The 15,048-nt window shown below is 46.6% G+C and overlaps 6 protein-coding genes across 6 annotated transcripts; 3 read left to right on the top strand and 3 right to left on the bottom strand.

Moving 5' to 3' along the window:
- Nucleotides 1-60: 60 nt before the first annotated feature.
- EYB26_007312 (uncharacterized protein) lies at nucleotides 61-994 on the bottom strand (the record flags this gene model as incomplete). The annotated part of the gene is made up of 4 exons (XM_054266584.1): nucleotides 61-104; nucleotides 188-629; nucleotides 693-762; nucleotides 819-994. 4 exons carry the CDS (start codon nucleotides 992-994, stop codon nucleotides 61-63), a joined length of 732 nt encoding a protein of 243 aa, XP_054122559.1.
- A 629-nt stretch (nucleotides 995-1,623) lies between these two features.
- On the bottom strand, nucleotides 1,624-2,666 carry EYB26_007311 (uncharacterized protein; the record flags this gene model as incomplete). Its single annotated transcript, XM_054266583.1, has 5 exons — nucleotides 1,624-1,776; nucleotides 1,850-1,963; nucleotides 2,026-2,190; nucleotides 2,247-2,331; nucleotides 2,392-2,666. The coding sequence occupies 5 exons, from the start codon at nucleotides 2,664-2,666 to the stop codon at nucleotides 1,624-1,626; spliced, it is 792 nt and encodes a 263-aa protein (XP_054122558.1).
- Nucleotides 2,667-3,360: 694 nt separating this feature from the next.
- Nucleotides 3,361-4,779, bottom strand: EYB26_007310 (uncharacterized protein; the record flags this gene model as incomplete). The annotated part of the gene is made up of 2 exons (XM_054266582.1): nucleotides 3,361-4,643; nucleotides 4,719-4,779. 2 exons carry the CDS (start codon nucleotides 4,777-4,779, stop codon nucleotides 3,361-3,363), a joined length of 1,344 nt encoding a protein of 447 aa, XP_054122557.1.
- Nucleotides 4,780-6,226: 1,447 nt separating this feature from the next.
- EYB26_007309 (uncharacterized protein) lies at nucleotides 6,227-7,850 on the top strand (the record flags this gene model as incomplete). Its single annotated transcript, XM_054266581.1, has 4 exons — nucleotides 6,227-6,273; nucleotides 6,328-6,439; nucleotides 6,506-7,660; nucleotides 7,728-7,850. 4 exons carry the CDS (start codon nucleotides 6,227-6,229, stop codon nucleotides 7,848-7,850), a joined length of 1,437 nt encoding a protein of 478 aa, XP_054122556.1.
- A 693-nt stretch (nucleotides 7,851-8,543) lies between these two features.
- On the top strand, nucleotides 8,544-10,505 carry EYB26_007308 (uncharacterized protein; the record flags this gene model as incomplete). Its single annotated transcript, XM_054266580.1, has 8 exons — nucleotides 8,544-8,682; nucleotides 8,740-8,784; nucleotides 8,851-8,873; nucleotides 8,934-8,951; nucleotides 9,020-9,263; nucleotides 9,334-10,136; nucleotides 10,195-10,391; nucleotides 10,451-10,505. 8 exons carry the CDS (start codon nucleotides 8,544-8,546, stop codon nucleotides 10,503-10,505), a joined length of 1,524 nt encoding a protein of 507 aa, XP_054122555.1.
- A 461-nt stretch (nucleotides 10,506-10,966) lies between these two features.
- On the top strand, nucleotides 10,967-14,689 carry EYB26_007307 (uncharacterized protein; the record flags this gene model as incomplete). Its single annotated transcript, XM_054266579.1, has 18 exons — nucleotides 10,967-11,018; nucleotides 11,077-11,328; nucleotides 11,386-11,490; nucleotides 11,547-11,683; nucleotides 11,734-11,995; nucleotides 12,042-12,115; nucleotides 12,172-12,256; nucleotides 12,321-12,372; nucleotides 12,428-12,463; nucleotides 12,512-12,737; nucleotides 12,801-12,928; nucleotides 12,985-13,127; nucleotides 13,178-13,364; nucleotides 13,416-13,507; nucleotides 13,567-13,703; nucleotides 13,771-13,905; nucleotides 13,958-14,251; nucleotides 14,303-14,689. 18 exons carry the CDS (start codon nucleotides 10,967-10,969, stop codon nucleotides 14,687-14,689), a joined length of 2,784 nt encoding a protein of 927 aa, XP_054122554.1.
- Between the last annotated feature and the right edge of the window lie 359 nt (nucleotides 14,690-15,048).

The following is a 15,048-nucleotide window of genomic DNA, read 5'->3' as shown; positions in this document are numbered from 1 at the left end:
AGTCGTACATGATATCTGTGGTGTCGAAATTTTGGTGGGTATCTAGCTTCACGCCTTGTTCTATGCAGTAGGTCTCAAGATCCCATTATCGTCATACCGAGCCTCTGTTCAAACACATCATGTCTTAGTATAACGTTTCATAGGATACATAGGTCCCAATATAGGTCCCTGGAGGGGGAAAGCTCACTGAAAAAAGTATACGACAACGTAATCGTATCAATATTCCTCATGCTCGGATCCTTCGCAAAATCCGGATCAATAAAAAAGAAAACGGGCATATCCACCGACTCGCCCGCATTCAATTTTTGTTCTTCAAAACAAAAACATTGAATCTTACTAAAATACGGCGCTACCTGTGCCGGCGTAACGCTGTATGTTGCGACGCCAATGATGTCGTTGGGTCCCTTGTTTGTGGCTGTATAGAATGCGAGTGCGGTTTCGCCGGGGAGGACGCGAACTTCGCGTTGTTGAGGGGTGAATTTCCAAGGCAAAACATCGGAGACGGAGCCGTTGAAGGTTATGCGCAGGCGGCGTGAGTCGGTGACGGGTTTGAGTCGAGAGGCTGTGTCGCCGTCGCCGGCTTTGTGGACTTGGACTGGTTGGCCGTTCCAGCCGGTTTGTTGGCAGATCTGGAAATCAAATCAGTATTCAGATCTTCCACTTCAAGAGAGGGAATGGTAGGGTAGGCATACCATCTTATATAAAGGTACAGAGCCATAGGCCAGGGCAAGAGTGCCAACGATAACGCTGGCAGTGTAGTATCTGCTTCTCGTCAGCGCAAAATCCTATCATCTGACCCCAATTGAGACCAAACGGACAATGTAGACGCATTCTTCTGTTTCATATCAGTATTCCCTTGTGATGGTGCTTGTTGTCGCAGGTTCGACCGCTGTGAAAATCGTCTCGTTCCGTTGGTCGTCGGATGACTAAAGGATTGTTGTGGGCGACATGTGTTGCGATATCTGCCTAGGAAGCGTAGGCCTCGCATATCCATTCTGTATAACGATTGAGCAGATAGCCAAATATTGTAATTGATCTGGTAATCTCAGTGATGCTGCTGGTTATGAAGCTGTTGCGGTAATTGTCAACGGAAGAAGCATGATTGCCAAGACAATTCGAATTGAGTTCCGCTCTCCGCGCCCTGAAGCCGTTTATTTTTGGTGCGGAAATCTGTATGGCTAATAATCTGCTCGCATATACTCCTCACAGTCTTGAATCTACACTTGCAACTTACTATGTAATGCTTCGAAGAAAGGTACAAATATATAGACAGCAATACCATTTCATTCTTATTTCAAGGATACACATGTCCCAGATAAACCCATATCTTCAATGTTAGCTGCTTGGTTGATCCAAAGTAGATCTTGGCTTCTAAAGCACTTTACAGTATCCGACTATACTGCACTATGATGTCGGAGCAGGACGCCTACAGACACAATCGACACGGCTCTTGTGGTGGTTATGGCTTGTATGCAGCGTAAACTGGATACTTCTGACCTGCCAATGGCCAGGTTGTTGGATGACATGGTAGAGGGGTGAAACCTGATTGTATAAGACCTTCTCGGTTTCCAATGCAGTTTTCAATTCGACGATGATAATTTATTTCTCTCGAGAAAGAAACGATCAATCCGGCGGAAGGGGCAAAAAATCCAAAGCCGCCTGTGCCTCAGTAATAGCCTCTCTCAATGCGACAAACGGCGCAATATTGGTCTGCATTGAATTGAGATGCCCATTCAATTGCATTACTATCGACTGAATTTCGCGATGGGGTTCCATCTGTGTCGCGCATCAGCTTCGCACTCAAACTAGAGACAGAGATGGGAGGGAGAGGAGAGGGGGGAGGTGTTACCTCGCAAAGAGCAGTCTGCTCCTTTGACCGATCAAGAACCACAAACGGCACCGAAGATGATGATCCATTTGCATCTCCAGAGTGTGCATCGATATGTCGTAGAACTGGGTGTTCCTATATCATAAACACATTCAGCATTGTAACTTTCCAACACATATCCAAAGAGGAGGACGTACATTCTTCATCTGTCGCTTGCGCTCAACCTCCGCCTTTTTTGCATTCTTTTCCATTTCTTCGACGTATTTCGTTTCCTTGGCCAAAAGGGCTTCTTCACGCTCGATTTCTAATTTTAGGAGGTCGATTGTGTTCCTTGTTGTGGATAATTGTGTCTCTAGTACTCGCTATTACATCAATTAGCATTGACTCGTTGTAATCGCCCTGGGGTATGGAGACGTACATGCTCATTCAGCACAGATTCATGATCAAAACCAGCATCTTTTGTAAGCGGTGGGAAGGGCATGCGAGGGAGTCGTCGCTCCAACCTATACATCAACGCCTAAAATTAGCCCTCATACTGCGCCAGACATAGCAAGCACACGCACGTCTTCACAACGCCCCCCAGCGCAACCTGCGCCTCAATCCTCTTCTTCTCATCGCGCTGTCGCACAATAACGGGCCGTTCCAACGATCTGAATAATTCCCGAACTTTGTTTTGCACGGGTTCTGGCAGAGAGGACCATTTCGATTTGATAGTGTGTTTTGAGACGTTTCTCACTTGTGGTTTGAGCCAGGTGAAGCGTTTTGATTCTCGAGCTGTGTTGGTGTCTTCGTCGCTGTTGTCTTCGGGGTTGGTGGTTCGTTTGCGTTTTGGGGCCATTGTTTTTGTTGATGCGCACGCGTGGGTTGGATGTCCTTGAATCAATTGATGGAAGAAAAGCGCGATCGGTGAGAGATTGAAGTACCAGCGTTATGTTTTTAGCCTGGCCGTGAGACTGCTGCTGATATTGCTTGAACAAGATGTCGATGTAGTTGTTGCTTGTGTTGTTGAGGTTAGTCTAGGCTTTGTACCTACGTTTGGATGATACGCTGAGCCCCGGCAACCTACTGTAGCTCCCGGAGGCATTTCACGGACCCACCTCGCCTTAAGATCTGGCCTACGATTGCAGACAGTCTGAATATACAATATACATACGTACTACTGTAGTACAGTATCATAAGTTCAATAACTTGTTTATTATTTACAATACGAGACATCCTGTAGACATATAACACATTATTCATTCATTATATACGCACAATAACCACAACATTCGAATATTCACAATGCATCCATACAAATATCTACAATCCTTTTGTGCGTAGATATTATATGTACTCCTTCATCTTGATTATTTCCATCCTAATCGTGGATGCTGTACTAACCGGCCGAGACTCCTGGAGACTTTTGAGGGTATCTTAGAACAAAATGGAGAAAGAATCTGACACTCCGTAGGGTCTGATCCTGGATGACGCGGTAGACTTGGATATGTAACCGGGTATCGAAAAGAATAAAGGCAGAGAACGTAAACAAATCATCGAGGTATCATGAAGGCGTTGACCGCTTTGAGCTGGGAAAGTTGTTGCCGGAGCACATTGTTGCCGGTCAAAACCGCCTCCAGATAGTCCGCAGCCTGGATGAGCATGGCACTTTTACTGAAACCACCACCTCGAAGTTCAGGGACCAAAGCACACAACTCGTCGAATCCTTGCTTGATAAGATTGCGACGCTTCTGCTCTGACAGAATGTGGTTCGTGCGTTTCTGCTCCTCTGTGAGGTTTTCTCTCGCTGTTTTGGTAGCTTGCTGGGCCTTGAGTTTCTTCGAGGCATTCTCGCTTGAACCACGTCTCGCTTTGCCTCCAGATGCACCTTTCGTCATCTTCTTCGTCCTGGGAGGGGTGCTATTGTTGTCTGAATCTTCATCCTCTTGCATTTTGATCTTGGAACGTTTTCTGGGTCGTGAGCTACCATCGAGGTCGCCATGGTTCGTTGTCTCAGAAGAAGATTGAGATGTAATTGCCCCATTGCCAATATTCCACTCCCGGTTTTGAGGCGGTTCAAATTGTGTTGGTGTTGGAGCGCGCGTATTGGTAGCGCACGTATTAGTAGCGCTCGTCTGTGGTTCAAGACATTTCATGTTTTCCAGCAAATTTTTCGCAACTTCTTCTGTGGTTTCAATTTCTGCAGGTCGTTGGTAACCATGATCAACAAACCCAGCATCCGAGCCCCAGCGTAACCGTTGCACTTCAATAGTAGTATGCGGATCCACGGGAACTGCTGGCTGTTCTGGATTGAAGACTGATGTGTGTTGGATCATTTGACGAGGGTCATTATGATTTGTTGGTGGATGATGTATTTGCTCTTGCTTGATGTGAGGCGGGTTCATATGATTAGGTGCCATTTCCGACATAACACCAGGAGGGAATAGATGACCTGTTGCAAAATTCATCGTGTTGCCTCCATTTCCATAAAGCATAGAAGCGGCTGCAAGAATATCGGAGTCTGGGCCAAGTCCTCCCATCAGACTATTTGTGTTCTTTTGAGGATTCATTGATAGGATGGGCGGTTGTGATAGTGAAGTTGTTGAGCCTTCCAAATTCGGCGGTAGTCCCTCTGTCCAGTCCAAACCAAATGCGCCTCCTCCTTTATCGTGCGATAAATCCTGGAACCAAGCGTCTCCGACGTCAAATTGGCTAGTATTCAATGTAGTGAAGAAACTCTCAAGCATGTTCGACTCGGTATCGTCGAGAAGTGACGGTCCGGGGGGAGGAGCTGGACCGACATCATACGGAGTGTCGTTAGCGGCGAGGAAGTTGTCTATAGTCGGATGCGTCATGATTAGTACACAGAGTCATGAACGAAGTCTTTGGGAAACATCTGAAAACAACTTACAGCCAAAAGGGCCAGGAGGCGGCGACGCGCTCTGGTCAACGGATCCCGCGACCTTCATCATAGCGAGCATGGGCCGATATGTCCTGTTGCTAATGTATGTGATATTATTATACGTGCGACAACCTTGTATGGCTGTTTCTCAGCATGTTTTCGTGGAATTCACGGCGAGGTAGTCGAGTCCGTATGAGCGACGATTCACGTCTGCTATAAATCATCGGTCGAGCGAAAGAAATGTGCTGGGAGCAGGGCAAATGCAGCAGCGATCAATTGGAGAGTTGCGGCGATGGTATGAGTGATATCTTTGTCTGGATCGGACCATGACACGACAAGTTTAGACCAGTGCAAGCGGGGAAGATCCGGGGAAGCAGATTGCAGCGGTGGGCACCAGTCCGCGATGAATTGGAAGTTTGGCAAAGGCGGCGACAAGTCAAGACCAAAGCAGCCAACCAAAGATACGACGATAATAATACGGGATTGAGGGCTGAGTGTGGAGTTTGACGGAGAGTGTAGACACTGCTCAGTGTACCATAAAGAGTATGTAGTATGTAGTAGGGTAAAGAGAGGAGAGGAAGGAGGATCACATGCAAAGATTTATCTGACTGACGCTACGGTACCCTGGCGGACTAGCCGTATTAGGCCGTCCATGGTCCAGGTCAGTCGCGTGCTGTGACGTACCGTAGTACGTACGCTTCCCGCTCGATACTCACGATCTCAGTCTTTCTGGCCAGATCATGCGGATTAGCTAGTACTATGTAGTACTAATTCGCATTCTCGCTGCTCTCACATCACCTGCTGTCACTGTAACCCATGTCCACAGTAAGGCTTCCGCCGTACGCTGTACCGGACCATACATAGTATACTAGTAATACATTCGCCGGCAAAACTTGCATAACTATCCTATCTATCACATTGTAATAGACTTGGACGGTCCCATCTAATCTACCCCCGACCCAGGAACAACGTTGAACACTTACCACAGTACTACTATGGGAGACCGTAAAAGCCGAGGCACCATTTCCCACGGATGTCTGGTACCAAACCACCGGTATCGCCATCCGGGGACGACGACGAGATAATTTGACACTATTGTTCGGTTTGTCTTGCCAGTCTCCAATAACGACTACTATTACCGTTATGAGGCATAAACAAGAATCTCACGGGGCTAGGGTGCATTGATACTTGACTCAGGACGCTTGTCGTTGACTGGAGGCTGGCCCATCGCCCACTAGTTAGGTACCGTACACTGGGGAGTATACGTGTACTACGGTGTACAACGCTTGGAGGGTCAATGCTGCCAGTTTCACATGTGATTTCCAAACAAGGTTGGCTATCCCTAGTTGTTGACATCCGCCATCCTTTGTTATTTCTCTACTCGTAGAGTCGTAGTACACTAAAAACAACCCCCCTGACTTGGACCACGACATTTATTGGACGGAATTGTTCCAAGCCGTTAGATTGCTGGCCAGCTTCGTTTCTATTATGCCGTGCGAACATCCTAAAACAGCCTGATGGCAGTCCTCAGGGAAAGGGCTGTTCATGCTCACTTGATCCAACCGTGAGTTTGTTCAATGGATGTCTGAACGCATAAAACTTTCTAATTGGTATGCAGAATCCTCAAAGCGTATGGCTTGGGATACCTAGCCTTGGCAACACCAAGGTTACTTGGTTTCGTTCCTTTACTTGCTAGCAAAAACGCTACTTTCCGTGCAAAGCTTCAAAAGGTGCGTCTGTCTAAATCAGAATTCTGAGTAACCGGTGTGCTAATTGCGTATCTTTTTTTTTTCTAGCTATATCGTATTCTACGAGATGGTTTCGGATTAAACAAATTTTCAACATTCTGCGCTGTATTAGTCGGTGGTTCGACGTGGTTACCTTTTCTGTTCTTTCGATACGTCGCACGCTCCCCACACCGCGCCTCCTCCGAGACCCTTGTCCGAATCGTCCGGTTTGTTTCGTCCTGTCTTTCAGGATGGGTTGCTTTCAATCTTTTGAACCAAAAGAGTGAGGATCGGGGAGGGATCAGAAATAATGCTCTGGACAAACAATCCAAGAAGGAGTGTCTGTCGGATGACATTCAAACAAAAGAATATCGCCCAGACCTTGTTGGGAGATCGCTCGACCTTACACTCTTTGCATTCACGCGAGCCGCCCGCGTGATAGCGTCCCTAGCTTGGACTGAATGGGAGAGGAGACAAAAGAGTAAGGGAAGATGGTCGCGAGTGGAAGCCATTGCCCCCCGACTGGCGGATGCTGGCCTCTTTGCCGGAAGTGCTGCGATAGTAATGTGGGCGTGGTTTTATGCGCCGGAGAGATTGCCGCGGTCCTACGGGAAATGGATCGGAGAGGCAGCCCAAGTGGACGGACGTCTCATTGAGGCCTTGCGACGAGCGAGACGAGGCCAACTTGTCTATGGCAAGGATACAGGCCAAGCACGACTGCTTGAATCCATGTGTGAAGATTACGGTTGGCCCATCAAATGGGGTGATCCCGCAGTCACCGCGCCAATTCCATGTGAAATGGTGCATATGGGATGTGGTCCCAATTGTGAATGGCACGCCATGTCTCGGTTTATGCGATCATTCAAGTTCGCTATGTTTACGAATCTGCCACTCCAATTGCTTCTCAGAGTGCGTGCTAAAAAGCCAGCGGCCGCATTCCATCGAGCTGTCAAGGACGCAACACGATCGTCAACGTTTTTAGCATTGTTCATTAGCATGTTCTACTACGGAGTATGTCTCTCAAGGACAAGAATAGGCCCGAAGATATTCAGCTCCCAGACTGTGACGCCTTTGATGTGGGATTCTGGTCTCTGTGTGGGCGCTGGCTGTTTTATGTGTGGCTGGAGTATATTGGCGGAAACCGCGCCACGAAGACAGGAAATTGCTCTTTTCGTAGCTCCAAGAGCAGCAGCGGCAATCCTGCCTCGACGATATGAACGAAAGGTGTGCCTTCCCCCCTCTCTCGCTTTCTGCAAGTATGATGTCAAGCTTGTTACTAACATATTGACAGTACCTGGAGAGGGAACAAATGGCATTTACTTTGAGTGCTGCGGTGCTTTTGACTTGTGCTCAAGAACGCCCCGACCTCATTCGTGGAGTTTTTGGCAAACTTCTTTCGGCGGTCTTTGTATGAACTAGAGGAATGACTTGGAATGAGGGGACGCGATGATTTTCGGTGGTACTGTATCATTTTCGGGTGTGGGTGGCTTCCTGAAGGCTTTCTGGGGTTGGCTTCACTTTCTGTATAATAGCAAGAACTATGTATCATTTTTATAAGATAGGTAATAGCTAGTGAATAATGGATAATTAGCGATTCTTCGTCGAATTTACTGAACTCGATCAATGCCATTCAGCACGGGCAGAATTTGCCTTTCAAAATCAAGTCCCCTGAAGCAAGGAACCACTGATCTAGCCACTATTATATATGTGTATATGTACATGCATGTGCACTTATACGTAGTACTCTGAGAGTCTGAATATTGAGTCGGCGCGAAATGCGAATTACTAAGACTACCCGTAGCCGGCAACCGCGCCGATGGAACCATAATCACTGGGCTACGCTACCGGTAAAGACCTCAAGCCTTAAAGTCAAAATTCACGACTCCACATTTTCATCTCTTTGATCTCTCGAAACTCCTACAAAAGCTGACGTCTCGCTGTCGCATTGCTTCGTGCATTATTTTGCTGCCATTTTCGCTTGCCGGTAGTCGCAGCGATAAGTCACTACTAATCTTTGTTTGCCAGTAATTTATCTGCTCAATTCGCATTCCTTCCTGATAACGCCCACACCCCCGCATTGTCCGAGGGATCTCTCAAACCACCAACCATGCCGGAAACCATCGCAACCACCGACACCGACCCCAAAATAGGCACCTTGAATGGAGGAAGTGGAGGAGGAGAGGAGGATGTCAAACCAAATGTAGACAATGCATCACCGTCGCAGAGTGTGAATAATTCGGGCAAAGGTTCTATTTCTTCTAATGAGCAACACCATCATCTTGCCAAGGCTGATGCGGCTGCAGGCCAGGCGCATGCGTCGCCGAAGAAGAGACGCAAAGTCAATCATGGTATGTGTTGTGCAGTTGTCGTGTAACAAGTCAGGGAGAGAGGAGATGCTGATTGATTGCGTATAGCGTGTGTGTATTGTAGACGTTCGGTGAGTTCGGTTCGTGGCCAAGCGGGTTTGCGGATATTCTAACTATTCTTGTTTGAATAGCATATGACATGCGATTCGGTATGTTTTTTTTATTCGAGGATCCTGCGCCCTTCCAAACAATGGTATTGTTAATCTTGCGATTCTAGGAACGGCCATGCACTCGATGCATCAAACGCAACATCGGCCATTTGTGCCATGACGAGCCGCGCGAGCCCACTAAGAAGAACAACCGCAGCGACCATGAAGACAGCGCAGTCATCGGAAATGAATTCACAAACTCGCACAATCTGGCCGACGCGGGAAACCAACCCATGCTATCGGACTCGTCATTGAGCATTCGTCCGTCAACCATCGACCCTTCGCAGGCCGTCCAAGGGAACAATCAGCAGGGTAAGACTGACCCTGCCACATAACTAACAAACAGATCGATGGATATGAGCTTATTTTGATTTCTTTGTAGTGTTTGGATACAATGCCGGCGGCTCAGGAGGCGGCGACTGGGCAATGAACGGACAAAGCAATGGGTATCAGGACATGCACACATTTCATCCGTCGTACATGTTCAATGCCCCTGAGGTCACTAACGAGTACAATTTACTTGGCGATTTCCTTAACAACAGTCTGTTGGACGACAACGGGATGTATGGCAATGAAGAGCTTCAGGGATTGTTCTCAGACTCTTCTCTGATCAATATGAGCACGAATATCAATCCCAATGCGGCATCATTTGCTCAGCAACAGCAACAGCAACAACAGTTAGCACAACTGACGCCGCAGCAGGCAGCAAATTCGCAAGCCAACGCAATTCAACGGCCTGCTTCTTCCGCCGTCTCTACAGACAAGGCTCGCGAGAATTATTACATGACCGCCGCAGATCCATCTGGTATGGACCCTCCCGAAGAACGAATGAACAAACTTCTCAAGGCCAAGTACGAAGCTGGAATGCTGAGGCCATTCAACTACGTCAAGGGCTATGCGCGACTAAACCAGTACATGGAATCACACATGCAGCCCTCTTTGCGCCACAAGATCCTACGACAACTTGATAAATTCCGTCCCAAGTTTCGTGAACGAATGCATAGTCTGACCGATATTGAACTCGTTCTGTCTGAAATGTGGTTTGAACGTAGTCTGATGGAGTATGATCGAGTATTTGCTAGTATGGCGATTCCGGCTTGTTGCTGGCGACGAACCGGCGAGATTTTTCGTGGGAACAAAGAAATGGCTGAGTTGATTAATGTGCCTATTGAAAATTTGAGAGATGTCCGTCCCCTACCATCATTTCCATATGGGAAATCACTAACATAGTCCGATCGCATAGGGCAAACTCGCTTTACATCAAATCATCACAGAAGACCAACTCGTCAGTTACTGGGAGAAGTTCGGCGCCATCGCATTCGACGGCTCTCAGAAGGCGATGCTTACCAGCTGTACGCTCAAGAGTCCCGATGATGACGACTCAACAAAAGGGATACCATGCTGCTTTTCGTTTACTATTCGTCGCGATCCAAATGCCATGTAAGTACCCCCTTTTCCCTTCCTATACCTTAACTCGGAAGTTGCTCATCCTGGGTTAGTCCTGCGCTCATTGTGGGCAATTTCCTGCCTTCTGAGAGGCGTCGTCATCACTGATTTGTACATGTTGTATATATGAATCGACATCGTTTGCGGTTTGGTTGATGTTAATCGTTATCGTTCTTGTGGATAGGCGTTAGGGAGGGTTTGATAGTTCGATACCAGTTGGATATGCTGCTGGCTTGTACATTGAGATGAATGTTTTGGAAAGCATGAACTTCCATGAAATTGGACGGTTCTTTTTTTCTCATTAGTACTATGGACGATAGAGTAGATCTGCTTTACATAAATTTATGGGCACAAGAGGAAGGAACACGCCCAGCCACTCTTCCCTTCCGCTGTGCCTTCCTTTCTAAGTAGGCATGCCCTTTTCCTCATTACAACTCCTATTCTAGCACTCGACAAGATTTATTTTCTATAAACAGCCCTTCTAATCCGTCACATTCAAAAGACTCCAGAGGGAATCAAAGAGCAGGAAGCAATTTCAAAACCCTTGTGATAGTCTCGACCTCTCAGCCATGGACGCTGACGACGAAACCCACCATAACGAAAACGCCATCTCAATATGTGGTTAGCCCCCATACACTCTACCCCCTTTCGCTTTTACCAAATCTAACAATGGTATCAGCGTTCGCAGCAGATATCATGTCCCACCTAGATGATGACAATGCCTCATCTTCAGCATTCTTGACCTGGATGCAAGATGCAGATACCCGCCAGACATTGAATACTACGATGGAGATGTTGTCATTGTCTACGAACAGGTTTTCGTTTCGTTCGTTGAGATTATTGGATAGCTCTGCTACGGCGTTGTGGAATGTGTCTATGAGGTTTCTGCAGCGGGTTGCGGTTGGTGGGATTGGGGGAGCTATTGTTCAGGGTATGTATATCTGGGGGTGGTATATGTGTTAACATCTGTTGACTAAGGTTGTGATAGTTCCCCTGCTTGTGTCTCGAATGTTAGAGTGCTGCTGTGCTGAAAATGTTGACTCGAGTTGGAAGTTGTTACAGGTTCTTATCAGAAGTGCCGAGATTTGTCTAGGTTTGACACATCTCGAGGATCCCAAATGGAGATGGGTTACTCATTCCTGGTCACAGGTTCAAGCATAACAGTAGAAGTCACCGATCTTCTCCGACGTGCGGCTCTCAAGGTCAACTCCATCGATTTCAGTGAGCTGGCTGATCCGGACCGTCAAGATTATATTGCTCGGTATCATTTTCTATGTGCTTGGATGGTAGGGACAACCAATCTTCTTGGGTAGTTCATGGTGAATAACGTGTACAGGCACTGAAGAATGAAGACATCAAGGATTTTGACTTGCACTTCTCACTTCTACCTCGGGATGTCACCAAGATGAGTCTGGGCTCACGAGAACAGTATGCTAGTATATGTCTGTCTGCGCTTCGTCTGGCAGTCAAGCATGGCTATAGAGAGTTAGCAGAATTATTGTTGCAGAAATTGTCAGAAACGTTCAGCATACTACGGCAGTGTCACCAAGAAGTTCTTGAGTATAAGAAATTAGTTTCGGGATTTTTCTATGGTCTCGGTGAGTGGACTTACATTATGGAGGGAAGTGTTATTGATGGACGAAGCAACCTTGGAAGTGAAAGATATGTCGGAAGCATTCAATAGTCGAAGAAGCGAGCTTCTCCAGAGTACTGAAAAGGTGAGTCAGTATGCTAGGAAATTAGAAAACGTGCTAATCATCTATCGACGTCGTAGGATCTAGAAGGCCCATTAGGTTTGTTTCTGCAACTCGAGGTAGCGTCTAGACAAGAAGCTTTCGACAAGGATGTTTACCACCAAAGTAGGTATTTCAAGTTCAATGTAAAAGTTTTGAGGAAGAAGATCACTAACATTCAATCTTGCAGTCTTGATCAAGTACATCAAGACCATGGAGCCTACTAAGGACAAGTTTAAGAGGTATGAATCCTGCAAACCACACAGCTGTGGAGATGGTGAAAGCTAAGTCGAGAAGATGCTTGCAGTATATACTCAAACTCCGACCTCAAGAGTAAGTCACATCAATCAACAGCTCCGGTGAACAACGCTGACTGATTAGTCCTGAAAACACTATGATGACCTTGAGGTTACTTTACCAACGAATAAATGTGTTCGCCCAAGACGAGAATTGGCTACAACAGAACTTTGTCTCTCTGTTACGCCTTGTTCCTTCGCCGCCATGGAGACATACTGAATCGCTACACTTTCTGACTGATCTTGCAACTACTTTGAATAACATACTCGAGGAGCCCCTGTGCACAGCGGCGAGTAATGCAGCTTTAATTGTTGGAATCTCTGAGCCTGTCTAGGTCCTTCCTTATTAGACTTGGTGCTGACGATATATATAGTTCATGTGGAAGTACATCGAATCTGCTTGCTCAAACAGTGATTACCTTGAAGCTCAGGCGTGGTGTCACTTTTGTCAAAACAAGCTCTTTGATCGAGCGATTCCTAAGAACAAAGCCAATGTTTTGAGGTAAACCAATTAAATAGCAGTTCTTACAGTTACCTCGGCGCTGACTGAATCAATAGAAAAACAATGGACTGTTCGTTTCAGACTGGAGACTATGCGGAAGTGAAATCCGCCTGGGAGCTTCTTGACAAAGAAGAAAGGGACCCAACAACGATACACATCATGTATCAGGTGTTGCTCAGAGATTCAGACATTGATATGGGTAGGTGTTGTTACACCTCTAACATATAGATGAGCGCTAATGAGCGACAGCTGCGAGTCTCCTGGTATCCCTTATCGAGCTGGAAAACGGAGAGCATCGTTATGTTATAGCTACGGTAGCTGCAGCAGTAACAGTGTCCTCTCAGCTTAGGCGAGCTGCCCTTGAGAGTGCCTATACCCTCATTAAAAAGCATCCGGTTGTTTTGAAGAAGAAGCCGATCAACCTTGACCTGCACCGGTATGCCGATGATCAACATTGTATAATCCAGCGAATCTAAGGCATAGTTAGGGCTTTTATTAGGCTCATAGTCTACGAATTGCGGGAGGACGTCGGTGATGTAGAATATTTGAGGGAGCAGATGTGTGAGGTGTTGTCATGGGGTGAGTGCACTTTCCCAAAGTGAAATATGTGAATCTCCCATGAGTGACAATTCTGGCAGTGAAATGTGCAATTAGCCAGGAACCTTCCGATGCTAATGACCATGACTGGTTCGTTCGTTGCACGTATGTGCTGCTTCTGGAATCGAGGGATTGGGCTGCGAGCCATCAACTGCTGATCCTGGACGTTTGTTTCAAAGTGAGCTTGATGCCGCTTAAAAAACCAATGACATAGGTATCTGACTGATATGCCCATTACATTCTAGCTCATTGACATGTACCCAAAAGATGTCGGTATCGACGTCAAACATGAGATGGATCGCCGTCAAATCTCCTGCAACCTTCTTGGAATACTAATCGACACCAACATGGCGCGAGCAGCAAAATCCACTGACATCAAGGTGAGAATATGTCTTCATGTTGTAAAATTGGCAATTACATTGACTTCTCAAGACAACATACTACCTCATGGTAACACATCGACACGCGGATATTCAGAGAATCATAGCATCGTACTCAAATATATCAGATGTAACTAAATACCTAGATTTTACCATCCTTGAGAGATACCACGAGATTCTATGCTTCTACCTGGAAGCTGTTATATACCTCCAACAATGGCCAGCCGTGGAAGCATTTATCAAAGCAGCATCTTCGACTAACAGTGACTTCGCCCGCTCAATAATGGTAGATATGATCTTGACAGCCGACAAGATGCCTATCGAGCACGTCATTCGCAATCTACAAGCAAGTTTGCCCCTGTTGTATTTAAAGCACTCAACTAACTTTCGACAAAAGGAGCTACTCAATTCCCTTCAACACACAGACGCCAAACGTCTCAGCTTCATCAGATGCATCTTCGATATATGCCTCCACCAACGTAGAAATGACATACGCATCTGCGAGACGATACTCAATCAAGCCCTCACCACTGCCCGAGACATCGCATCCGCCGAAAACAACCGTCGAGAAGATGAACTGGAATATCTCAGCGCGAAATCATTCAACTACGCCGTCGATCTCTACCTGAGCGACCAACAAGTCGACGCACAACGCTGGGCTCGCAAGGCTATTGAATTATCGACGTTGATGAGGAATGATTATGGCCGGTTAGCGCTGGCACTACAGGTCAAGTACGAGAAATGGCTTACGTACCGCCTCGAAAGTACAGACCCATCATCTTAGGGGAAGAAGCAAAGAAGAGAGAAAAGTGGAAAGTCAAATTTGACCCCGAAATGGCTCATCTAGAACCTCTTTTTCAGGGGTTTGGGTATCTTCAAATTATTGTAGTATAGCATATAGGTGGCAGGGGAACTCCAGAAGATATAAAGAAATAAAAAGGAATGATGCAGGCAGCCACATAGCAAGGAAAACGAAAACGCCATGAAATGTTCTCATATGCGAGTGAGAAAAAGAAGTGAAAGTCGAACAGTAAACCCCGTCACAGGTAAACCCCTTCTGTGTCCATGATATCATCAAAAGCAAGTAAACCAACCCCCATCAATCAACCGTCATATCCGTCTCAAAGCTCCCATTCCCATTCG

Source organism: Talaromyces marneffei, chromosome 5 (genome assembly GCF_009556855.1).
Source record: "Talaromyces marneffei chromosome 5, complete sequence".
Classification (NCBI taxonomy): Eukaryota; Fungi; Ascomycota; class Eurotiomycetes; order Eurotiales; family Trichocomaceae; genus Talaromyces; species Talaromyces marneffei.
This window is presented reverse-complemented; position numbering and strand designations above follow the sequence as displayed.